Source organism: Molossus molossus, unplaced genomic scaffold (assembly GCF_014108415.1).
Source record: "Molossus molossus isolate mMolMol1 unplaced genomic scaffold, mMolMol1.p scaffold_m16_p_21, whole genome shotgun sequence".
NCBI lineage: Eukaryota > Metazoa > Chordata > Mammalia > Chiroptera > Molossidae > Molossus > Molossus molossus.
In genome coordinates, this window is record NW_023425357.1 from 35,141,312 (window position 1) to 35,167,488 (window position 26,177).

Here is a 26,177-nt window from a genome sequence, read left to right on the forward strand (position 1 = left end):
GAGAAACATCGATGTGAAAGGGACACATCGAGTGGCTGCCACCCACATGACCAACCAGGGCCGGGGACAAACTGCAACCAAGGTACATGCCCTTAGTGGGAACTGAACCCGGGTCTCTCGGGACCGCAGGCCGACGCTCTAACCGCTGAGCCAAACCGGCCAGGGCTACTACATTATTTTCAAATATATAACATACTGATTTGACATTTAAATACCTTATGATATGATCACCACAGTAAGTCTGGTAACCATCTGTCACTGAACAAAGTTACGGTATTATTGTCTATATTCCCTGTGCTATATATCACATCCCTGTGACTTATTTATTTTATAATTGAAAGTTTGTATCTATTATTCCTTCACCTTTTCACCTACCCCCGCCTCTCTGGCAACCATCAATTTGTTCTCTGTATCTATGTATCTGTTTCTGTTTTGTCTGTATGTTTTAGATACCACATATAAGTAAAATCATGCAGAATTTATCTCTGTCTGACTTATTTCACTTAGCATAATACCCTCTAGGCTCATTCATGTTGCAAATGGCAAGATTTCTTTTTGTTGTTGTTGTTATGGCTGAGTAACAATATTCAACTGAGTGTATATATTAATCTTCTTTATCCATTCATCTGTTGATGGACATCCAGGTTGCTGCCATATCTTGGCTATTTAAAATAATGCTGCAATGAACATAGGAGGTGCATATATCTTTTACCTACTGTTTATTATGTTCATAACACAAAACACAGTTAGGATCATAGCAGTTTACCAACACATGATGAAGATGCTTAAAAAATCCTTTGGCTCCAACTTACTTTTGGTAAACTATTCAAACTACGTCTTTCTTTTTTATTTTTTTATTAATTAATTAATTTATTTTAGTTACAGATGTTTCTCCCCCCCCCACTGATTCCCCCTCCCCCTCACTCCCTGCCCTGTCCCCAGCTTTGTTATCCATGTCCACTGTTCATGCATACATGCATATAAGTTCTGTGGTTTATCTCTCCCCCACCACTCCCTCTTTTGGGGATTGTCAGTCTGTACCCCACTTCCACGTCTCTGGGACTACCCCATTCCTCAGACTGCTATGTTCATTATAGTCCACAAATAAGTGAGAGCATATGATACTTGTCTTTCTCTGTTTGGCTTGTTTGGCTTAGGATAATACTTTCTTTCCTTTTTTTTTTTTTTTTAAGGATAACTTTACTTATTTATTTATTTATTTTTGGTACGTGCCCCTAGCGGGAACCGAACCTGGGACTCTCTGGTCCACAGGCCGACGCTCGCTGAGCCAAACCGGCCAGGGCAGGATAATACTTTCCAGGTCCCTCCATGTAGTCTCAAAAAATAAGAGATCTTTCTTTCTTACAGCTGCGTAGTACTCCATTGTGTATATGTACCACAGCGTTTTTATCCATTCGTCTACTGATGGACACTTGGGCTGTTTCCAGATCTTAGCTATTGTAAATAGTGCTGCTACAAACATGGGGGTACATATATTCTTTCTGATTGGTGTTTCAGGCTTCTTAGGGTATATTCCTAGAAGTGGGATCACTGGGTCAAACTACTTCTTAAATCAGTGTAGGACTATACTAGAAAACTACTAAATGCTACACATCCTTCGAATTTTATTCAAAATTATCCACCTTTAGTCTAGAAAATCTGACAATAGCTTTTTTTTTTAAATCCTCACCCGAGGACATTTTTCCATTTTTTGTTCAGATAGAGTGGGAGGGAGAGAGAGAGAAACATTGACATGAAAGGGACACATCGATCAGCTGTCTCCCGCACGACCCAACCAAGGCCAGGGACAAACTGCAACCGAGGTACATGCCCTTAGCGGGAACCGAACCCAGGTCTCTCTGGACCGCAGGCCGATGCTCTAACCGCTGAGCCAAACCAGCCAGGGAGACTATAGCTTTTAATGTTTCAAATTTTGCACGATCAAAAGCTGAAGTATGTGAAACATCTGAACTTTAGAGAAGTCTGAAAGATTAATAAAAATTTTTTTGAAAAACCTTCCATATATTTAATATCTCCTATTGTTTTACTTACTACACAAAATCGGAGAAGAGGGTGTCTGCAGTGTCAAAGTGGAGCCATCTTTCCTTGTGATATTAACTCGAAAAACCAATCTGGCACGAGTGCTTTTTTTCTTGGAACCAGCAATTCCTATTCTGGCTTCAACATCAGCATTTCTCAATTTCAATATCCCTACACAGTCCACCCTAAACAAAGAAGAAAGTACATTAACTGATATTTTTTGTCATACATAGAATATAATATTTTTAATAAAACAAGTTTTTTTTTTAAAAGTTGCTTCCTTATTAATTTTTGAATATGAAATATAATTCTAAGGTTCCAATTTCAAAAGGTATAAAAGGGAAAATTCTGAATATTCCTAATTTCTGATATTTTCAGTTTTTCATTTATAATGAAAAAAAAAAAAAACCAGCAAAAGAGTAAAATCACTATTTCAAAATCTGAACATAAGTAATGATTTACAAAAGATACTTTTGCTATTGTTTTTTTTTTTTTTCATAAATAAATTTATTCTCTTTCTTTTGGCAGCTAATTCAGATATTAAAATAGAGGAAATGGGTTTTACTTTATAAAAAATATTAGTAACTGTCCCCAAAAGAATAGGACAGTACATATAAAAATGTAGTATATAGGATAATATTTAATGTTATGGGAAAGTGCTCATGGTAAGTAAAAAGCAAGTTATAAAACAGTGAGTATAATATTATCCCAACTTTATCAGAAAGAAGGATGGAAAGATACATATCAAAATAGTGATTACTGCTGGGAAGTTGGATTTTGAAGGGTATGGTTTCAGCCTTTTATGACTGTTATTTATTTATTTATTTATTTTTAATTATTCTGTATTTTCAACTTAAAATGATCAGGTACTATTTTTATAATACTATTATTCCCCTCCTTTCTTCTACTATATACTTTTAATTTTATAATTTTCCAAAAATTTAAAAATAAAATTTTACTGAGCATTTTTCAAAATATTTTTTTCCAACTAACTTCTAACCTATGTAAATGGCTTTCAAAACAAAACAAAACCAACTAGAGAAAATCTTTAGCTATCTCATACAAATAATTACAACAGAGATTTACTCCACAACAATATATTTGCTCTGGTATGGTTCAACTTCAGGATTAAAGTTCCTTAACAAAGGTTTAAAGAAAAAATTTAATTTAAATCATTAACACTTCTAATATTTTCTAGGCAATAAAAATGCTTAAAACAAAAAAATATATAGTACCAGGACATAATTATTTTGTAATATAGGAAAATAAGAACAGAAGTTGAATTTAGATTAGCAGTATGCTCTTTCACATCAACATCAGTCAAGGTACCATGAATGGTGTCTGTTAAACAGTTCCCAATAAAAATACTAAGAAAACAGAATTTAGGAAAGCAAATCAAATTGTTTGTAGCTTTTATTTTTAATGTTAATATTATTAATCCCAACAAATAAGTCTATATTATTTTCCAAAAAGCCAGCTTTCCACCTGGCTTTTATTTCCCTGCCTTCCACCACAGGAATTCTCTAGCAAAGAGTAAGAGTTAATTTTAACACATTACCATTCTTCAATAACCTATTTATAAATTTCTAATATTTAAAACATTTTAATAAAATATTGAAAATCATCTTTTATATATTAGAAACTAAAAAATTTTCCTGTCTACAATATATACATAGAAAATAAAAAAATTTTTACTAAGTACTTACGCTAGTGTCATGTTGTTGTTTGGATCAAGGCCAACTTCTATAACAGTTGTGCCTTCAATGTCCACTTCTTTGCAGGGAGTTGTATTTCGCCCAGTTACCCTGCATGCCTGATAAAATCCATGTGGCTTCACTCGACCAGAGTCGTTACCCACAAACACTTGCAACACTACTGGCTCATTATGGCCTTCCAGCTGGAGTTAGATAACATGGAGCATAAACATTAATTAGCTTTTCAAATAATCTAATTGTTAAGTCAAACATTTAATACCAAGTCTTATATTTATAACTGGATTACAATAGAGAAATAATTTAAATCCTCAAGAAAAAGAGTGGTAAAATATTTTCATAAGGGAGATCTGGTCAAGTTTCTGCAGAGAATGGTAAGTTTAAATTCTGCAATAATCACATTTGTTTTTAACCCTCATTCAAGGATATGTTTTCACTGACTTAAGAGAGGGGAAGGGAGAGAGAGATCAGTTGCTTCACGTACACACCCAAACGGGGGAATGAACCGGCAACCTAGGTGTGTGCCCTGACCAGGAATCCAACCTGCAACCTTTTGGTGTACAGGACAACGCTCCAACAGAGCCACTCAGCCAGGGCTGCAATAATCACATTTTATTTTTTATTATATGTTTTTATTGATTTTTTTTTTTTAGAGAGAGAGAAAGGAAGAAAGAGACAGAAATATTGATGTGAGCCCTGGCCAGTTTGGCTCAGCGGTTAGAGCGTCAACCTGCGGTCCAGAGAGACCCAGGTTTGGTTCCCGCTAAGGGCATGTACCTCGGTTGCAGTTTGTCCCCGGCCCTGGTTGGGTTGTGCGGGTGGCAACCACTCGATGTGTCCCTTTCACGTCGATGTTTCTCTCTCTCTCCCTCCCTCCCACTCTATCTGAACAAAAAAAAAAAAAGGAAAAATGTCCTTGGGGAGGATCAAAAAAAGAAAGAAGTATCGATGTGACGGAGAAACATCGATTGGCTGCCTCCTGCACGCCCCCCGCCCACTGGGTTATCAAGCCCACAACCAAGGCATGTGCCCTGACCGGGAATTGAACTGGGACTTCTCAGTCCATTGGGACAACACTCAATCCACTGAGCCACACTGGCAGGGCCAATAAGTATAGTTTCATTACAATTTTAGATGTTTAATGATAAAATTACCATTTATAATTAATATGTATAAGTAGATGAAAATGAATAAACAGTGTTTTAGGTATTTCTAAATTTATGGGCTGCCAAAAAATCATGTGGCTTACTCAGGATTTATCACCGCTAATGAAAAATTTACTAAACTGTGTTAGTGGTGATCATTATCATAGCGAGTACACACACTAAAATTTTTAATTGATTTTTAGAGAGAGAGAAAGGGAGAAGGCAAAAGAGAGAAACATCAATGTGAGAGAAAAACGTCAATTGGCTACCTCCTGCACACCCTCTACCAGGGATCGAGCCCAAAACTGAAGTACATGCCCTGATCGGGAACTGAACTCGTAAACTTTCAGTGCATGGGAGGACACCCAACCAACTGAGCCACACCGGCAAGGGCTAAATTTTTATTTTTATTTTTTAAATTTTTTTCCTTTATTGATTTTTTTTTAGGGAGAGAGGTAGAGGGAAAGAGATAGAAACATCAATGAGAGAGAACATGGACTGGCCGCTTTCTGCATGCCTCCCACTGGGATTTGGCCCACAACCTGGGCATGTGCCCTGACCAGGAATCAAACCAGTGACCTCTTGGTGCATGGGTCGATGCTCAACCACTGAGCCACACTGGCTGGGCTAAATTTTTATTCTTTTAAAGCTATTTGAGTAGAAAAGTGTTTGGCTCTGGCTGGTTTGGCTCAGCGGTTGGAGCGTCGCCCTGCAGACCAGAGAGTACTGGTTTCGTTCCCGCTAGGGGAATGCACCAAAAAAAAAAAAAAAAGTGTTTGAAGTATAGCTATGTAAATAATAGAAAACTGAAGCTCATTTTCATATACTAGATGCATACATACAACATCATGAAATCCTGGATCAAAACATTATGGTCTGAAAAACTGCTAGATCGAACCAGGGTCTATATGGATCATTACAGGCTTCTAGCAAACCTTCTTAAATTAAATAACTGGTATGAGGAAGAATAAATAAACATTTAAAAAGTATTTAGGAACAAATGTTTCCAATGCTGATTCTTGATAAGATTTACAGTTAAACATTGAAGATGTTAATGTAGAATGAAGAAAATCACAAAATAATTTGTATAATGTATACCAAAATGCTTGGGGAAAAAACTCACACATCTTTTCTAACCCAGTATGGCTGTATCTCTGTGAAATGATATCATAATGAGGCAAATAAGCAATCTACCCAAACTGTTAGAACCTGAAACAGTGTCTGGCACATGGGTGCAATATTTATCGAATGAATGAATCAACTTGAAGGTCAGTCAATTCACTCCTTATCACAGTTAGGCAACTATCTAACAATACTTCTGAGCAGATAAGTACTTAGATAAAGCAAAATTTAAAATCAGAGCAATTTGTTAAAAAATATTGACCAAACTATCAAAATGTCTGGTTAAATAAATATTTACAAAAAGCGTAACTTAAATTTCTCACTTGCCTAAACCTGAGTTTAGGGGACTGAGGATGGGTTGATGTGGTGACTAGTAGAGGGGTAGAAATGTTATTGTACACTTGACTATTAACCAACCTTATAAGTGGTCATGAGTAAGTTTTCTGATTCCAAGTTTCTACCATTATTTCATTCAACTATAAAACGAAAGGCAGTCCAACTAAGTATTGTTCAACTAACACATTTACACAAACTGTACTTATCAAGAATCTACCATGTGACTCATCAAAATTCCTCCCTGTTTGGTATTTTGCAAGTGGTTAGAACACTTGTTACACATCCCCCACCCACTTTTTTTAGTTTGTCTTCAAAGAGAGAGATTCTTTGTAACAAGGTATCCCAGGTGCCAAAATTTAAGCTCCCTTTTTTTCTTTAGTCTAAGTTCTGAAAAGATGAAGACTCAGTTGATACCCTAGTTCTGAAACTGAAGACTTGTTACTTATCAACCAATTATTTCCCAAATTGAATAATCCCATTTCAAAAACCTTATTCTCTAAGTCCATAATAATTTCTGAAATATTTTTTGAATTCACTTTAAAATTTCTTCTTAAATATAAAGTTTGGGAAGAATCTAATATGGATGCTACTAATGTCAAATATAAGGGGAAGATAATTCATGATTTCCATATATTTTTCTTTTCAGAACTCACTCTCACCTCTCCTTTCATTTAAACTAAAATTCACATGATATCAAAGTAGCAATATTTGGCTTATGGTTCAGTCAGACTTTTACTTTAATTTATATTCTATATAGCTAGCAAACCTATCCTTCTATTTCAGTATTTCAGACAGCATTTAAAAATATATATGTTTTTTGTTTTATTTTAGATCAATTGGCTGTCTCATGCACGTCCCCCACTGGGGATCGAGCCTGCAACCCAGGCATGTGCCCTGACCAGGAATCAAACCAGTGACCTCTTGGTGCATGGGACAACGCTCAATCCACTGAGCCACATCAGCCAGGCTATTTCAGGCAGCTTTGGCTGGTTAAAAACAAAATAACGAATAAGTAAAACTAGAGAAAATTCTTCATATATTGCTAAATTGAAAAAAGTACCTTTACTGTAGGAAAGCCTTGCTGTGTTCTATCCTTTACTGAGCCACGGCTACCCTCAGTCAGGTACCGAGCTCTATGCTGGGTCTCAGGTTGTATAAGTATCTTCAGTTCCTTTCCCTCACTTTTAACAGGATACTGTCCACACAACATAGGGCTTTTCTTTACTGTAGTTCCTTTTTGGTTTTCCAATGTTCTGAGAAGTCAAAGCACAACATGGAAAAAGCATCAAAAAGTGTTGTTGTTGTTTTTTTTACAAAAGTCATCTAAGATAAGGAAGAAACAGAATAGACAGTAACATTAAAAACAACTAATTATCTTACTGACAAAATAAAATACAGCCTAAGGGAAGATATATTCCATAACAAAGTATATTTTAAAATTCTGCAATAAAAATTTTACTAATGATGCAAAAATAAAAGAATGTTGGATAGGGAAGACAAAGAATGCATATATATGGTAGGAGGAAGGAAAACTGAATGAAATAAACTGGGAATAACAGAAAAGAATATAGCTAATGCCACTTATAACCTTTCACATTGTACTTCAGTCAAAATAAAGTTCTTAAATTACATATATATGTGTTATTTAAAGCTACAAGATTAACTACCAATATTTTCTAATCAGACTTGAAAAAAAAAAAAAGTGGTAGCAAAAAAGAAAAAAAGAAACAAAGGACCTTAAAACAAAACAAAACAAAAAACCTTTGATTTCAATCAGCTTTACTCTAAAAAAAACATCTTTCCCAGAAGTATAATTTTTCAGAGCATTTTTATTAGTGATTAGTTAAATAATTAAAACTCTTAGCACATAAACATTTTTATAATCTGGGTTTTACAGACAGGCAATCTAAGTTATTTTTTTAAATTGTGTTTTTAACATTTATTTTGTTTATCATTCATTTTCTATGTGGAATATAGATTCAAAGAAAAATATTTCAAATGCTGGTTAGGATTTCAGGTAAATGCATTTAATCTGAAGCACTGCAAATATGTGATAAAAATAACACAATATTGTTAGTTTTAAAGTAGGTTGAAATTATCCATACACATTTAAAAATAGAGTCAGGAATAAAAAAATAGAGTCAGGCCTTAAATGCTTTCTGTATGACCCTCCTCGTCCTAAGTTTACACTCACATTGATGACACAAAAGCCAAGAGATGATTGTGGACAAAACTTCCTCCAAAAACAAATAGGTCCCAGGAGGAATACTATGTCTTCAAACAGAGGAGCAATGGTGGCTAAGCAGCCTTAAAACTGGCTCTAATGTTTACCCTTCCAACTCTAACCTTAAGTCATTGCCTCAAATTATCAGTAACAAAACCACTCCTGGTTCCATTAGAAGAACAAACTATGGCTAAGAAAGGGATAGAATAATGGAGGAAAGAAGGGTTACAAAGGAATGTAGTAAGACTGACTGGATAAGAAGAAGAGTTTTGAGGGCAAGTAGTGTTCAATTATCTTTATATTCCCTGAACATTGTACAATTCCTTAAAGAGTAGGACCTGAAAAAAATTTGTTGATAAAAGTAAACAGGAAGAAGAAAGGGACAAAGAAAGGAAAGCAGAGGAAAAAAGTAGCTTCTATAGTAAGTGGCTAAGCATGCCAGTAAGTATGACATAAGTCAAAGATTACCTGAGTAAGTCACTTAGAAAGCCCTAAAAGAATAAATTATATGAACAAAAGTATCAAGTTGATGCTGGAACAATAGGTAATAAATCCTATTTTTCTTTTCATCATTCTAGGTAAAAATAGAAACATTTGCTCTGAATGCAATGTGCAGCCCCCTACTCATAAAATTCTATAATTATATTTTTTTTACTCATTTTAAAATTAAAGTAAAAATATTCACTTATTGAAACTAATGTAAAAACATCTCATATATGCACTGAAAGGGTCTAAAAGGAAACACAGCAAAATGCTAACAGCACTTGTATTGAGTGACTAGAATATGGGTTATTTTCTTCTATTTCTGCATTTTTCAAATGTCTGTAATTAATATCTATTAATTTTATAATAGAAAAGGGAACACTTTAGTTTGATATATAAGAAATATTTAGCATATCAATTAATTTGGCAAGATACAATTTTTTTTTAAATCCTCACCCGAGGACATTTTTGCATTTATCCTCAGACAGAGCAGGAGGGATGGAGGGAGGAAAAGAGAGAGAAACATCAACATGAGAGAGACACATCAACCGGCTGCCACCCACACAACCCCAACCGGGCCAGGGACAAACTGCAACCAAGGTACATGCCCCTAGTGGGAACCAAACCCAGACCACTCTGGTCCACGGGCTGACGCTCTAACCGCTGAGCCAAACCGGCCAAGGCAAGATACAGATTTTAATATATTGTTTTAATTGACTTTTTGTAGAAAGAAGGAGCAATAGAAACATCAATGTGAGAGAGATAGATTGATTGGCTGTCTCCTGCACTCACCCTACTGGGGATTAAGCCTGCAACCTAGGCATGTGTCCTGACTGGGAATTGAATGGGGACCTCTCAGTCCATGGGACAACGCTTGATCCACTGAGCCACACTGGCCGGGCAAGATACAGTTTTTTATATTCACTTATGCTAGCAAAGCTAATATTTATGAGAATACTTGATAACGAGTTTTACTATTTCATTAAAACAAAATATTTCATTTTGAACAAAGACAGTTGAGTGAGTTGAAAAACTATGCACATTAGGGCTTAAAGAGTAATCAAATGTAATCAAACAATTTATGAAATGATACTTTAAAAAGCCCTTAAAACTATCTTTATTCTCCAGGTTTAATATAAAAATAGAATATATATATGTGTGTGTATATATATATTTTCTAGACATGTATAACTATTGAAAACATCAACTAATTCTTAGTCATTCATATTACAAATATGTTTTGTTTTGTTAATCCTCACCCAAAGGTATTTTTTTCCACTGATTTTGAGAGAGAGTGGAAGGGAGGGAGGGTGAGAGAGAGAGAGAAACATCAATGTGAGAGAGACATATTGATTGGTGCCTCCTGCACACACCCTGAACCTGCAACCCAGGTATGGGCCCTTGACTGGGAATCGAACCTGCAACCCTTTGGTGCGTGGGCTGACACTATTCACTGAGCCACACTGGCCAGGACTCAAATTACTAATTTTTAATACATGATGGCTTAAGAAAAAACAACAAAGTAGCAAGTGGTTTAATTGTATGGATTTTACTTCTAAATGGCACTTAAAAAGAAAATCTACTCTCTTGGCATATTCTATTCGGAAATCTTAAATTGACATTCTAATTCCTTTGTACTGCATATCCTTCTGATTGTCTAAGCCACAAAAATAATTTTCACTATAAAATGCATATCCAGGTAACATTATATCTTAATTTCTAGGATTACCTAGAAGAAATATAGGTCTACCAAGTCTCAGGATATTTAGTTGAAGAATTTAAGAATGATATGGCTAGGAATGTTTAAATGCTGCATAGTTTTTTTGTTTTGTTTTGTTTTGAATCCTCACCCGAGGACATTTTTGCATTTATCTTCAGATCGAACGGGAGGGAGAGAGGGACAAAGACAGAGAAACATCGATGTGAGAGAGACACATGAAGTGGATGCCACCCACACAACCCCAACTTGGGGCTGGGGACAAATTGCAACCAAGGTACATGCCCTTAGTGGGAACCGAACCCGGGACTCTCTGGTCCACAATCCAACGCTCTAACCGTTGAACTAAACTGGCCAGGGCCTTTTTTTTTTTAAATAGTTTTGTTTTCTTAATAAACTCTAACTTTTATGTAACTTTTTAATCATACAAAAATGCTATTTCCATCTTAAAGATCAATAAACTGCTGTATACAACATATCTGAGAGTACATTTTCTGTAATTTAGCATTATAAAAATTGTAAGTTTATGGCGTATTAGATTTAAGGTTTTATACCTCTCTCAAAACATTTCTAAATATGTTTCTTGTTTCTAACATTTTTTCTTGTTGAAGAATTTAGGACTTTAGCTTGAGATCCTCTTAATACCTGTCTTCAAAGGCCTATTTTTCTATATATTTATATATGGTTTTATCCTTTCCTTGATATAGTTCTCAATAATTCAAAATTTAAATTTCTTCCATATGCTCAAATCAAATATTTCTCATTACCTAAAAAGCTGGACATTTCTTCTCCTGCTTGATGAGTTTCTGTTCCATGAATTAGTTCATGAGAGATTTTGTCTTGACAGATGTTATTATACTGTCCCTGAGTAACCTCAAATCATTTCTAAGATACATCTATCAATACAAAAGCAGAAGCAGAAAAGACATATATATAGATCAAAATATCTCTTTATTTTTATTTATTTATTTTTTTCATGATTAACTGGTTTTAATAAATGATTCATGAATAGGGCAGTATCCTTTCTAGCAACTAAAAGGATGCTTTAAGACATCTCTTTACTAGAAACTGCAAACCATGTGTGTTGACTAACTCTAAGTCAAATTTTTATTTGGTTTTTATTTGAAACGTAACATTTATTTCAATATAAAAATAAAAAACTCTCTTCTGAAACTTAAAAAAATATATATAACCTTTCTCCATTGAAGCCCAAATAAATACATACCTGTAATTTAATGATAGATGTACATGAGACTTTTAGTTCTGAGCTACTGTTTCAGAGCACTGTTGTATAGATAATAGTTCTACAAATATGTTCTAGAATTCTTGAATCTGCTAATGGCAATATTTAAAAAAAGGGTATACCTGTTTTCTTTTAGATAATTTCCTATTCTGGACTTTCTAAAAATAAAAAAGTTAAATGTGCACTTTCACTTAACTGTATCACCCCCAAAGGAGTTTTAGATAAGAGCAGAGAAGCAAGTAGCAAAGAATAACTATTGCTTAAATGGTAGGTATTACTTTCAAATGTACTGAGAGAATATTTAAGGACAAGTTTAATATACCTTTATACATTAAAAATACTCTCTGCACTACTCAATTAGATTTTTAACTTAAAAGATATCAATGATGTCATCAAGTAATAAACCAATCAAAAGCTTCTCCCTAACTTTTGTGACACCTTGAAATTGTAGATCCTGGGGCAACTAAAGGGCCATACCCTGCCTCTCCAAAAAATATCTCTCAAAATCCAGTGCATCAAATTTGATCAAACTATGTTGACTACACCATAAGAAACTCTAATTAAAAACTTTAGCAATGAAATATTACAATAAAAGTACTAAAGGAATTAAAAAGTTAAAAATAAGTCATAGTATTCTGTACTATATAGCAGTGAATATTCTGTAATATAGTTACAGAAATATATTTAGAGTGTTGTGAACTGGCAGAAATCAATGTAAACTCAAACACGTACCATGATCCTGTTCTATCATCTTTCAAATACATAACCCAAAAACACAGAAAAAAATTAATGATGTATTTTTTTTTTAAATCCCAAATCAGAGCTGTCTGCCTGCTCTATCTATGAGTCTATTTCTATTTTCCTTGGTAGTTCAGTTTGTTCATTAAATTCCAGACAGCCCTGATAGGGGGTTGAGGGGATTGAGCAAAAAAGGAAAAAAGCAGAGAGAGAGAACTCATGGACATGGACAACAGTGTGGTGATTGCAGGGAGTTGGGGGTGAAGGTGGAAGAGGGCATAGAGGGAATAAATGGTTTCAGAAAAAATTAAATTAAAATTAAAAATCCCAAATCAGCACAATGTATCAAAAAATTCTTAAAATACATAAATCTAAATGATAAAAATCAAGCCATCAATTTGGTTTTTTCTTATTTTTATGAAGTAAAGGAAAAATAAAGTCTAAAATCCTCACAAAAATGGAAATGGATTGAATCACTTGGAGAGACAATGTGAAAGAGATACAAACTAGCCCTTTGTAAATGTTTTGAGTTGTTTTGGCTAAAGTCATTACATGCTAGTTATTTTTATGAGTAAAAATATACTTAAGTCCTTTTAAAATATAAATCTATTTGAAATTTAAGTTATTTTGAAACGATTATTTTATTTTATACTACTTAATCATACCCATAATAAGACCTATTGCTAAAATCTTTTGATATTTTATTTTTTCTCTAGTGAAACTTGGTAATTTTAAGTTAAAATTTTTGGGTATTTCAATGATAAAATTAGATCTTTGCTTTATATGCAAACTTGAGTTGAGCAATTAATAAAAGTGGGGAATTATTTTTGTTTGTTTGTTTGTTTTGCATAATGATGATAGAACTTTAAAAAAAATGTGAATACCAACCCATTTCCTGCTTTTGAGTTGCCTTTGTTGTCCGTGGTTAGCTGAGAAAGCACATAATGAGGTGCTTTGGCACTGTCGGCATCAAATATATCCATATTAGATTCTTCACAATCTCGTCGTTTGACCCCCGGCCTCTGCTTTGGATTTCGTTTTCGTGATTTACGAGGTACCTCAGTGTTATCATTGTAGGAACTGGTGCTCATGTTACTGAAGTTGGAGGGGGAATCCTCCATCCACATACTGCAGCTCTGCTCAGATTCCAATCCACACCCCTCATCCTGGCAGGACATCCGACTGTTATCCAGCAAGTCCTCAGGTGGTGGTGAGATGTACAACACTGTGTGCCTCTTCGGTGTTGATGGATGCTGCTGAACTGTGTTACTGGTTAACTGCTTTTCACTTACCCCTCTGTTACTTACCCCCAAGGCTGAGGAGCAGCTCTCCACTTGCATAGCCTTGCTGTCGGTGACTGAGGTAGAATAAATGGTAGGGCTGGAAGAGGTGGTAAAGGAGCTGCAAGCACCGCCCATGGAGGAAGAGGAGGGAGCTGAAGAAGCATCTGCAGTGTACAATTTAAGAGTAAATACACTATACATGTTTTTACCTATGCTGGCTAGCAGTCCCATTGAAAATGCGATTTGTGAACTGATTGATTGTTTTTCCCCAAAATGAATAGTTGGAATTTGGTTAAGTTTTAGAATATAAATGCTTCAAGCATTACAAGGCCTAAGAAATGCATTTTTTAAAAATGCCCAAATAGCATTATTTTACTTGTGCTATAATTTATAATTGATAGATTTTTTTAAAAATCTAATTTAATGTTTTAAGCTGGAAAGCAAGAATAAAGCTTTTATTGCCTCAGCTGGATGTTCAGTTGAATTCTAATCACTTAAAATAATAAAGAAAACCCCAATATAAAATATATGCTTGTGGTCCACATTCAATGCCAATTAAATAATTTATTACAGAATTTGAAAAGTGGGACTGTGCTTAGCCACAAAATATTAAAATAAGTTTCTAACCTATGAAGCAGAGAACTACAGGTCATTTTTAATGCAGACACTCCCTGCTTCAGAGGCAAATCCTGGAATAAAAATATGAGAAAATAAATGAGAAAAGAGCTGCTGATTATTCCAGATATCAATTATAAAATGAGAAATAAAGAGAAAAAATATATAATCAACTGAATTGGAGGCAAAATGGAACTGGTACCGTCACTATGATTGTTGCCACTATGATCTAGAAGAATAAAAGTAAAAAAAGATTTGATTTGGAACACGCTCATTTATAGAAGATAAGCAAGTTAACCACTGAGGGTCTCCAGAAGTTGGAAGAGGTAGTTCAAAACCATGATCTCTAAAACAAATAAATCCATCCTAAAGGACAGAATGAAAAGCAGAGTGAGAACTAATTATTAGATGGATTTCTCGTACAAAGTACTTAATTACACAGTCAGCAACTGGTTACCACTGTTCATGTCCTTGCTAAATTAGGGCCTGCTTGATTTAAACTATTAAAAGAATTTCCTAAAATGAGTAAAAGTAAATTTTATTGGCTGGAATCTAACAACAAAGAATTAAGTAGGAAAAATTTCTGGAGATCACCAGAATTGGTTCCTATAAAAAAAGTTTTTTTAAAAAAAATAAATAAATAAAACCATTTATCTATTAGGCTTAGCAAAAAAGATTTAAGGAGATCTTTTCAAAATGTGTGGCAACTGGCAGTTGAAAAATAGTGCTACTTTAAGTCCTTAACAGCATAAACACAGAGGCACACTAATAATGTTAAGGTTGGACACTATCAGTCCTAAAATTTAACAAATACCATTTTATCTTGTTTAAGATATAGAAAGGTTTATTATTGTATACACAAAAAATAAAAATAGGTTACATGACAGACAACTAAAAAATATATTTATATCTAACATTAATTTCTACCTATAGCCAAGTATGCCACTGTTTTAAAGTGGTATAATGAAACTTAAAATTGTGATATGCAGTTACTGGAATTGTAACATTCCTATCAATTATAATATAAAGGGTAAAATGTAAGAATGCCAATGCTTAGATAACAAAAGCCAAGTGCCAAAAATCTATTTTTAAAATGAAACATGTACAAAAACACTTAAATCATTTGAAAGAACTAAATTCACTCATAAATTTTCATTACTTTCAAGACTAAAGAGCATAAAAATTAATATTAGCATAAATAATGTGATCTACATAATGCTGCAGGAGAGATTATTCCCAACTATCGTAAGTCAAAGAACTTAGAAAAATTAGATGATACCAGTTCCATTTTCCAGTTTGTATCCTTGTCAAATTCAGTAGCTGAAATTGGAAAATTCAGTCATTTTAAACTGCATTCCAATTTAAAGAAAAATTGATCAATTTTGTATCATGCATTAATGCAATCTTTTCTTAATAAATAAGTATTTTAAAAGATCTGTAAAAACTACAAAATCTAGATGCTAATGTCAGTGACAGTTTAGGAGCTGATTTGTAGCCACTTTGGGTTTAAATAACAAGTTTTTTCTTATTTTTGAAAAATAAAACAATTCATTTTAGAAAAAAATAGAAAAGTTATTATGTCTAACATTCCTCCATCTGTTCCAACTATTGGCAAAAATGAAACTCAATTTTTCTGTGTATAAAAGTCCATGTTTTACATTTTCAGCGAAATGCAAGTATGAAGCATGCAATATTTGCAGTGGAACACACAAAGCATGCAGCATGAATACTGTGAACTTGTATTTCTATAAACAGCTTTCCCCCACCCCCACTTTTTAAAAAATATGTTTTTATTAGACAGAGAGGAAGGGAGAGAGAGAAATATTGATGTGAGAGAGAAATATCGATCAGCTGCCTCCTGCATGCCCCCTACTGGGGATTAAGCCTGAAACCTGGGCATGCGCCCCAATGGGAATTGAACTAGGATCTCTCAGTCCAGGGGACGATGTCCCATCAGCCACACTGGCCGGGCACCCCCACCCACACTTTTTGAATCTAAGTACCACGCACATGAGAATGCAGAACATGAACAATGCAGGAATCCCTGTCCTTGACAGATGGAAAGTACAGGTGAAAAGCAATTATGAACTCCAAAGCAAGTTAAGTGGTGTTTATAAATTTAATCTGCAAGATATAACCCAGCATTGTTTTTTGGTATACTATATGAGTTTATCTCGCAAATCTTAACAAAACTAACACACTTATAAAACCCAACTGATATAATCATACATGAATGTCTTTTCCAGGACAGGTATGCCAAACTGTGATATCATACCCTACATAAAATAAAATATTCTACACATTTTCCTTGGACAACTAACACATAATTTTTATATTTCACCTGCAGTTTCCTGGATATAATTATTAAATTAAAAAGTTAACTAGCACAAAACTATGAAACTGAAAATATAAATTCTGTCAGAAGACAGTAGTGGTAAGCATCCTTTAATTTTAAAATAGTATTACTTTTTAAAGCCTAGATCAGTGTGACCCTAAATTACAAAATCCTACTCATTTTAAGACTATAACAAATAAAACTATAAAACTCTTTTTAAAAAACTTTTTTTCTTTTATTGATTTTAGAGAGAGGAAGTGAGAGGGAGAGATAGAAACATTGATGAGAGAAAACACTGACTGGTCGCCTCCTGCATGGCCCCCACTGGGGATTGGGCCCACAACCTGAGCATGTGTCCTGACAAGGAATCGAACCAGTGACTTCTTGATGCATGGGTCAATGTTCAACCACTGAGCCACACCAGCTGGACAGAACTATAAAACTCTTTATCACAGTATCATTGTTGCTCTAATGGTGATTATAATGGTGTATAAAATCTTTCACATAAAGATGTTACATTCTGGTTAGCAAGACATCACCAAAGTACATTAATAATGACAAGTGAGGTGGTAGAGGAAAAGAACTATAAGCCCCTTAAGAACATGGACAATATCTTTCTTAACTTAGACTCTCCCAATACCTAACATAGTACCTTGCATGTTATTTGTTATTAAATTAATTTATGGGAAGCCAATATTTGATATAGGTACTGAGTTACCATAAAATTAAACTGGCAAATAAATGTACCAATGTGTTTCTTTTAAAAAAGATTTATTACTCAAACTACTTAGACTATACGTTACTATAATAGCATTATCTGATAGCAGGGAAAGGTTCAGAACTTAAGAGTTTACAGGTAACTATTCGCTATTTCTACAAAGAGCACTCTAATAACTTTCTTTCTTGAAACTATATATAAGCTAAATTACCTATGTGTGTACTAACCTATACATTTACTAAGAAAAAATATCCTTAATATTATCTATCAAAATAAATGCATAAAAATATCAAGAACATATTAGATTTCTAAACACTAGTTTGTCATTTCTAAGCTTTCACAAAAAAACACTAAAAATCATGCCTGGAAATATTATAAATATAGCTTAAGGTCACTATATATCATTAAATGTCAAGAAACAACTGAATCAACATTCTATAGAATAAAAATGCTAATGCAATCCTGTTTCATCTATATATTCTTTTTCATTTATAAGTTCTATAAACAAAATATGCTAACTACCTTTCCCCACTTTTTTTTTTTGAGTCTCCATTTTTACCTATTAGGAATGGAGAGATTATGCTTAATTGTTGCATATTAAAATACAAAAACTCCAACATAAAAATGTTTTATTGACTGCTTTTATTTTCTCACTGAGCATAGTAGTTATAATGTAATTGTTTTATAACTTTATACTGTAATTTTATTTGTTCTTTAAATCTCTTACCAATCCTTCATAAAGATGGAAGTTTTTCTTAAATTTTTTTCTTATTCTTTCACCTAAGTAATGTGTGAATAAACTTTTATTGATTTTTTTCTTTTATGAAAAAGCTATCTTTGAACTTAGAAGAATTTTATTTTTCCATAGTATTATCTGTGACCACAGACAGAATAGCAAACAAACAAAAAAAAAACCAACACACCATTTCTATAATTTACCAATGTTAATTTATAATCTTGAAATAGATTAATTCTCAAATTTATAAATGAAGAAAAGTATCACATCTATAGTGTTCTAATAATTCCATTATTAAGGGTAGCCAATTACCAGATAAAATGCCAGTAATGATGGTGAACTTAAGTTGGACATATGGCTTCTTTTAAGAAGATGGAATCATTAAGGTTTACTATGAATACTCAAAGTAGTTGGGATAAAAAGAGTGGCGGATAATATCTATATGGATAACCCAGAAGATTTGCAAGTACTATTAATTTGATTACAAGGATGACAATAGATTTTTAAATGGTACCACATATAGAAACTCATGATTTTATATACTTCTTGTTTAAACTATATTTTAAATTTCAGAACTACTACTTCTAAATTTATAAACTAGAAATTATTTTAATTACTGTATCATTTTAATGCTTAAAATACCATAAAAATATACTTCATATGGAACTAATTAAAATTCTTATAGAAAGCTTTGAAATTAGTACATTCTTTAATGTCCTCAGGAGAAACAAATACCTTCTTTTACTGATTTAAAATATATGACAGAAATTAATTTAACTAAGCTTCCAAGATAAAAATGTGCTCCTTAGCATTTAAATAAGCACATACATTTTATAGCTTTTCAACATTAGTGCAAAAATCAGTCGAGTTTCCTAAGAAAGCCATAAAAATTTACAAGTGTGTTAAATGAACCAATAGTGGAACGGAGAAGGAGCAAACTACTGACTGCTCAGAAAATAATAATAAAAATCAACACAGGATGTTCAGAAATAATTTCTGGTCTAAAACATTTACTGTTCAACCTTAGTTATTGTTTTTAAGTATTTTTTTTTTATTGGTAATATCTTCAGATCTAAATATCTAGCTTGTCTGATAAAAATCACCAGATAAAAAGATATATTTTCACATCAAAGAACTTTAAAGATATTGAGAGGAAAAAAAGTTATAAGGCCAATATTTATGTTGTCAAGGGATTGAAAAATCTAGGACACACAAAGTGGCTGCAAACCTGCTATGTCAACACCTTACATGCCAAACTTCATTTTCTACTTTTCTTTTTTCTTACAGTATTACTGTAAAGCTTAAAATTTTACCAAAAATCTTAGTTTCAATCAGTATCAATCCACTATTTAGAAACAAAAAGAACCAAAAAAACAAAACAAAACAAAAACACAGGAAAAAAAAGTGAAAGGAAGGAAGAAAGAAAGAAAAAAAGACTTATGAAGAAGTCTGAAAACCGACCTATACCCTGGGTGAGATTGGATGGGTTAAGTGTCTCTGGCACTATTTGTCTTCACTATTGATAGACACTGTCACAAACCCACCACACGATGCCTGTCTCTGAATGGCGAAGCTAGAATGCAAGTTAAGTGTATTAATAGAAAAAACAGCTAGCATCCCAGCATATAAAATAAGCAATTCAGATTACTTTACAAAAACCACCCCCCTAAAAAACAAAAATTTTAGGGTCGATCATTTAATTTATATGTTTAAAACAGTTTCAATTTCCCATTTGTACTTTTCCCACCCAACATAAGCTTACATGCTACAATAAGCAATGTTTTAAAACAAACATTAAAAAATTAAATTATTCACATCCAAATAAATGAAAATGGGGAAATTTCTTACCCAGAATTCTTGTTAACTCATATTCACCAAATTGTTTAGTTTACTAATGCAATCTAATCCAGAAACCAGAATATTCTCTCACACAGGTGTTTTAGGTTGTGCCCTTACTCAAATTCACTTAAAGAGTGGAAGAGGATATACTCAAACCGTAAGAAATATTTACATTTTAGCAGCAAAAGAATATTTTCATTTCTCAGCCAACTTCCACCTACTTCTTCATCCCCCCTCAAAAATGTTACCAATTTACACTTTTAAATTAGATGTGCCACTGTGCATAACATGTCTGATTCTGGAGGTTCTATTTATTCATTTATTTTTACAATCCTTACCTGGGGACATTTTTCTATTTATCTTCAGATAGAGTGGGAGGGAGGGAGAGAGAAAGAGAGAGAAAGATCGATGTGAGATCTTTCAACCGGTTAGTTGCCTCCTGCATGACCCCAACCAGGGCTGGGAATAAACTGCAACCAAGGTACATGCCCTTGACCAGAATTGAACCCATGACTCATTGATCCGTGGTCCGATGCTCTACTGCTAAGCCAAACTGGTCAGGGCTGAAGGTTCTATTTTTAAAAAATATATATCACACTATTGCTGAAGGTGAAAAGTTTGTTACTGATTTACTGGAGACCATCTTTTTCTTCGCCAGTCAGGATTCTAATATTATACAATAATTACCTTCCCATTTTTAATCTGAATAATCCTAAAATAATTATTACTTTGTCAGTGTGCTATTAATATATTCACAGAATATTTATTTATTATTATTTTTTTTTTCTTTTTCTTTTCTTTTTTTTTTGTAGGACAAGCGAGGAGGTGGAGAAGGGAGAAGGTGGATGGTGGAAGGAGGGTGCAGGGTGGAGGGAGGAGTGTGGAGGGAGGAGCGTGGAGAGCGGAGGAAGATGGAGGGTGGCGGGTGGAGGATGGAAGGAGGGTGGAGAGTGGAAAAAGAGTGGAGGGTGGAAGGAGGGTGAAGGGAAGAGAGTGGAGGGAGAAAGGAAGGAGGGAGGAGGGGGAACCACGTAATATTTATTAAAGAGTGTTTCATGAAAAATGCTTACAAAATTTTTTAAGTGTCCTGACACTTAGAGCAATGTTTTAAATATATATTTTGTCCTATTCAACCCAAAGTATCTAAGTACAATGTAAAACATATATGAGGTGCATATTATATAATTTGGTTTTTAAATCCCTTCCAACTGGAAAAGAAAGATGCTTTCTATTATCTAGTGATTTAAATACTACAGGATAACATCACTGGTTAACACTGGGTGAAAAGACTAAGTCCCAGAAAGAATCCTCTACCTCAAATAATTCAAACACAAAAGAATGGTCAAGAATCTTTGAACAGTTTTAGACTGCTATTCTATCAAGGCAGGATTATATAAAAATGTGCTTATTCCATCAGAAACTGAGTAAATCACAATATTTATAAAAGTTAAATAAATAATTATACTAGCTGATAACTAAATTTATTATACTGTCAAAGAGTTTAGGAACTTCAAGTTTTAAAAAAAGGGACAACTTTTGTACCATTTGAAAGGTACTGTTACTTTAAGACAAAACAGATTATTACTATAGTAACTTAAAAACTGGAGAGAAAAAGTTATGAGGGATACTATTTGAAGATCACTTCAATGCTTTATCATATAATACATTTTTAAATAGTCTATAAATAATAAAGGTATTCCTGCCAATACTAGTTCCATGTTTTCACATTGCTTTTTTAAGAGGTGACCAAAAAAAAAGTATCTGTATTACTAAACCTTCTAATTTCATTAACCAATCAGGTTTTACAACTGTGTCTGGATTAGAGCGTATATTAGATCCAATTGTAGACAAAATAAATTGTCTAGGGGAAAAAAAAAAAATAGAAGTCATAAATTGCTTAGTCAACTTTACAGAATCTTCCTCTTGGGAACTGTCTGTTCTATGACTCATCTCTATCAATATTCCTTTTATATACAAGGGTTCCCACTGAGAGAGTGTCAATGTAAAAGAATAAGTCAGAAAATAAACCCCATGGTCCATGTGTACGACTATGTCTTGACTGATATGCAAAACTTCAAATTAAGATAAAAAACTGAGTGAGAATGGAAAGAAGCTAAGTAAGATTTTTAAAAATTTACATCTATAAAAATAAGATCTATTTTTAAAAACAATACTAATAAATACAATGAGAAACATATTGGAGGGAAGGTCAATGTTTATTGAATAAGCACTAATTATCAGGTAATGTTAAATATTTTATATATTTATGTTTGTAGTAACATTACAAAAAAGTTGGTATTATTGTCTAGTTTCAGGGGTAATAGTACTAGAAATTTATTTAACTTCCACAGATTGTCTATATTAAAGAAATGATATGACAACAATGAGATTCAAATTAGTTCTTTATGATTCCAAAGCTCATACTAATTTTATTTTATTTCATATGTTCAAAAAAATAAGTAGAGCCCTGGGCAGTTTGGCTCAGCGGCTGGAGTGTTGGCCGCAAACCAGAGAGTCACAGGTTGGATTCCGGCCAAGAGCACGCCTTGGTTGCGGTTCGGTCCCTGGCCCTGATTGGGGTAGTGCAGGAGACAACCAATCAATGAGTTTCTCTAACATTGATGTTTCTCTGTCTCTTTCTCTCCCCCTCCCTCCCACTCTATCTGAAGATAAATGGGAAAAAATACCCTCAGGTGAGGATTAAAAATAAAGAAAGAAATAGAAATAAAACTATAATATGTGTGTGTATGTGTTTGTTTTAATCTAGATCGTGGTCATATGGACCTTGCATGTTGTGATGTTTTCTCATTCATTTTCTGATTTAATTGACAATACCTTATTATGAAGGAATGATAGGGGAAGAATGAATTTTATGTCAGTGGACTAAAAAAACACTTTCAATGAACAAATATTTGTATTTATGTGAAAAAAATTCATTGAGTATCTAATATATGCCACACCTTTGTTACTTTTACAGGGCATAGTGCATTGGGCATTTTTACTATTTTAATCAGCTGCCAACTGGTGTTTTTTGTTTTTGATATTTTGTTCAGATAGAGTGGGAGAGAGAGAGAGAGAGAGAGAGAGAGAGAGAAACATCGACGTGAAAGGGACACATCGAGTGGCTGCCACCCTCACAACCCAACCAGGGCCGGGGACAAACTGCAACTGAGGCACATGCCCCCAGTGGGAACCGAATCCGGGTCTCTCTGGACTGCAGGCCGACGCTCCAACCACTGAGCCAAACCAGCCAGGGCCCAACCGGTATTTTTTAAGTTATGAAATATTTTCCCTTCACTCCTGTCCCAGCTGGGATGTTATTAATACAACTTTATTACTATTATTTATACAACTAATTCTTATAAAACAATTAGTTATGGTAGCAATTTTCAACTGGTATGCCACAAAAAATTTTAAAACATGCAATACCTGACAAGTCAGGGGCACTGACCTCTTTTTCCCTTAGATTGTAAAATAAAAAATGACAACAGCTAACACAATAGCTGTTGGGTATAAATGCCTTGTCTTGAACCATAAATACAGGTCATATAATAGAAATGCATATTCTTAGCCATGTCACATAATAAGGTTGTGTTTAATTGGTTAATTCTTGGTACCAGAAATCCTTACATACAAGTACAGGCACCTGATTTTTTAAAAAGTCACTTTGGAACAAAAAGGGGAAGACAATTACTATTATTATTATTAATATTTCTCTATAAATCAATCAAAATTATATCTTTTTTTGTTATATCAGCAAGAATATATTTTTTGGTGTGCTGCAGAATTTTAGTAATTATTTTATGTGTGCCATGAGATGAAAAAAAGGGTTAAAAATTGCTGAGTTATGGTAATACGTTTTTCTTCTGATATTATCAATCTTATTGGTGCTATAAAAAGTAATTACACTTCTGTGCATAATAATGCAAAATTGTACAAAACACTGAAAAATAGAAATTGTATCAACTTTATATGTATTTGGCCTATGAATGAGAATCTGTGAACAGTTTCAAAATGCTATTCTACAGACTCAGGTAATCTAAAAATGTGTTTATTCTATCAGAAACTGAGTATCTCTATCTATTTATCTACAAATACATTTTTTAATTCTCACCAAGGATATTTTTCCATTAATTTTTTTTAGATAGAGTAGGAAGCGGGGAGGTACAGAGAGAGAGGGATAGGGTGGGGAGAGAGAGAAACATCAATATGAGATACATTGATTGGTTGCCTCCCAAATGACCCCAACCAGGCCTGCAACTGAGGTACATGCCCTTGACTGGGAAATAAATCTGAGACCCTTTGGTCAGAAGGCTGATGCTTTCTTTGTTGAGCCAAGCTGGTCAGGGCTGTATTACAATATTTATAAAAGTTATTGCTAAAAATTGAGAACAATAAAAAGGGAAAATTTAAGGAATAAATCAATAATATACCATGGATACTTTCTGTCAATTAAAATTTATAATATGGATAGCCTCCTGAATTGGTAGTTATCTCTGAATTAACTGGTATAGCCTAAGTTTGCTTATGTTTTTCATTCTAATAAGGCAGATGTTAGCATAAATCTACACATATATACATACATATTTGTATATGTATAAATGTATTTAGTAATTTTAATAAGAAGACAGAATGAGGAGTAAACATAATTGCAACATATTTGTAAGTAGGATCTGACTTTCTTCTGGAAATAGTCGTTTTCTAGGAAAAGTAGAGATGGCCATATGGAATAACCAAGATCAGCTTACATTTTAGCCACAACATCAATACATAGGTTACATAGGTGGATTACCTTTCTTGTCAACAGGCTTTGGATGTAATCTTAGGAATAATATAGTACATAAATGGCCAAAATTCTGAAATACGTTAACCTAGTTAACCCAGGAAAGGAACCAAAGGCAAATTTATTCCTCAAATTTAGTCAGCTAATGAAAATCCAAATTATAAAACTGTAAGTAATTTCTAACACCAGTAAATTTGTTATAAATTCAATGGGCTATACAATTCTGTTGTTGTGAATCACTTCTATTCATAAGTAATATTCTTCTAGAAATCATATTCCCATTTTGAAGATCCTGAAACTTGCAGAGGAGAAGGGTTATAGCTTTTTCAACTCAATATCCTATGCAGTGCCTTCCAGGATCCTGTGTTTCCTTAACTGAGGTGAGAGCAGCACACAATCCTAAATTCCCTAAGATACAATGGCAAGGAGAAAAGCACTTAGACCCCAGTAAGAAAGAAGAGAAGTATATTGTGCTTGGAAGGATTGAGATATGATAATACGCAAATTGCCTGGTATAATTCCTATCACACAGTAAGAACTAAAAAATGACAACTTATATTTTTTTCAACTCAGTTTTTGTAGAGTTTTGTTGTTATGGATGGTTTAGGAATTTCTAAAATTTTAGTATAGGTGATTTATATGTCTGAAATGAATTAAAGCATAGTTGTTCTTTGATTATAGAATATTAATTTAGTTCTTTAGTGTGTTCTACAGTGTAAATAGAACTCAATTAAGTTATTTCAGTATAGAAAATACCTCTTAGGTATTTGAGATTCATTAATTTCTGGGTCATAGAATTCAAAGCACTATTTAATTAGTCTCTTCTAACAGAGAAGTTTATTATATGGATCACTTCATGTAAAGTTATTAATTTAAATTAAACCGTTAAAAATCTCCAGTGATCCAACTAGTGGAAATATTCAACAGAGATTTGTATTGCACATGCTTTATGAGTGTATATACCTATACATGTAAAAACTGCTACAAAGAATATACTACTCTGAAAAAGAGTACATATATGTAATTACTGAAATGAAAATAACAAACAAATTACTAATTAGTTATTCTTAAGATTATCTGAATTATAAAATGTATGGTTTGATTAATT

The 26,177-nt window shown here is 33.4% G+C and overlaps 1 protein-coding gene across 8 annotated transcripts in view; it reads right to left on the minus strand.

Annotated features, from left to right (window-relative positions):
- The window catches only part of NFAT5 (nuclear factor of activated T cells 5), a 128,648-nt gene that overhangs the window by 42,453 nt on the left and 60,018 nt on the right, over positions 1–26,177 (minus strand). For 2 of the 8 annotated variants that reach the window (XM_036273848.1, XM_036273847.1), the window contains exons 3-8: positions 19,909–20,020; positions 14,671–14,732; positions 14,068–14,207; positions 7,416–7,608; positions 3,747–3,937; positions 2,053–2,225 (exon numbers count right to left, since the gene is read on the minus strand). In XM_036273848.1, the coding sequence (XP_036129741.1) occupies positions 2,053–2,225; positions 3,747–3,937; positions 7,416–7,608; positions 14,068–14,207 (697 nt within the window). In that variant the 5' untranslated portion in view covers positions 14,671–14,732; positions 19,909–20,020. Of the gene's footprint in view, positions 1–2,052; positions 2,226–3,746; positions 3,938–7,415; positions 7,609–13,648; positions 14,208–14,670; positions 14,733–19,908; positions 20,021–26,177 lie in introns of all 8 variants that reach the window. The other 6 variants (XM_036273842.1, XM_036273840.1, XM_036273844.1 and 3 more) reach the window with 5 other exon arrangements.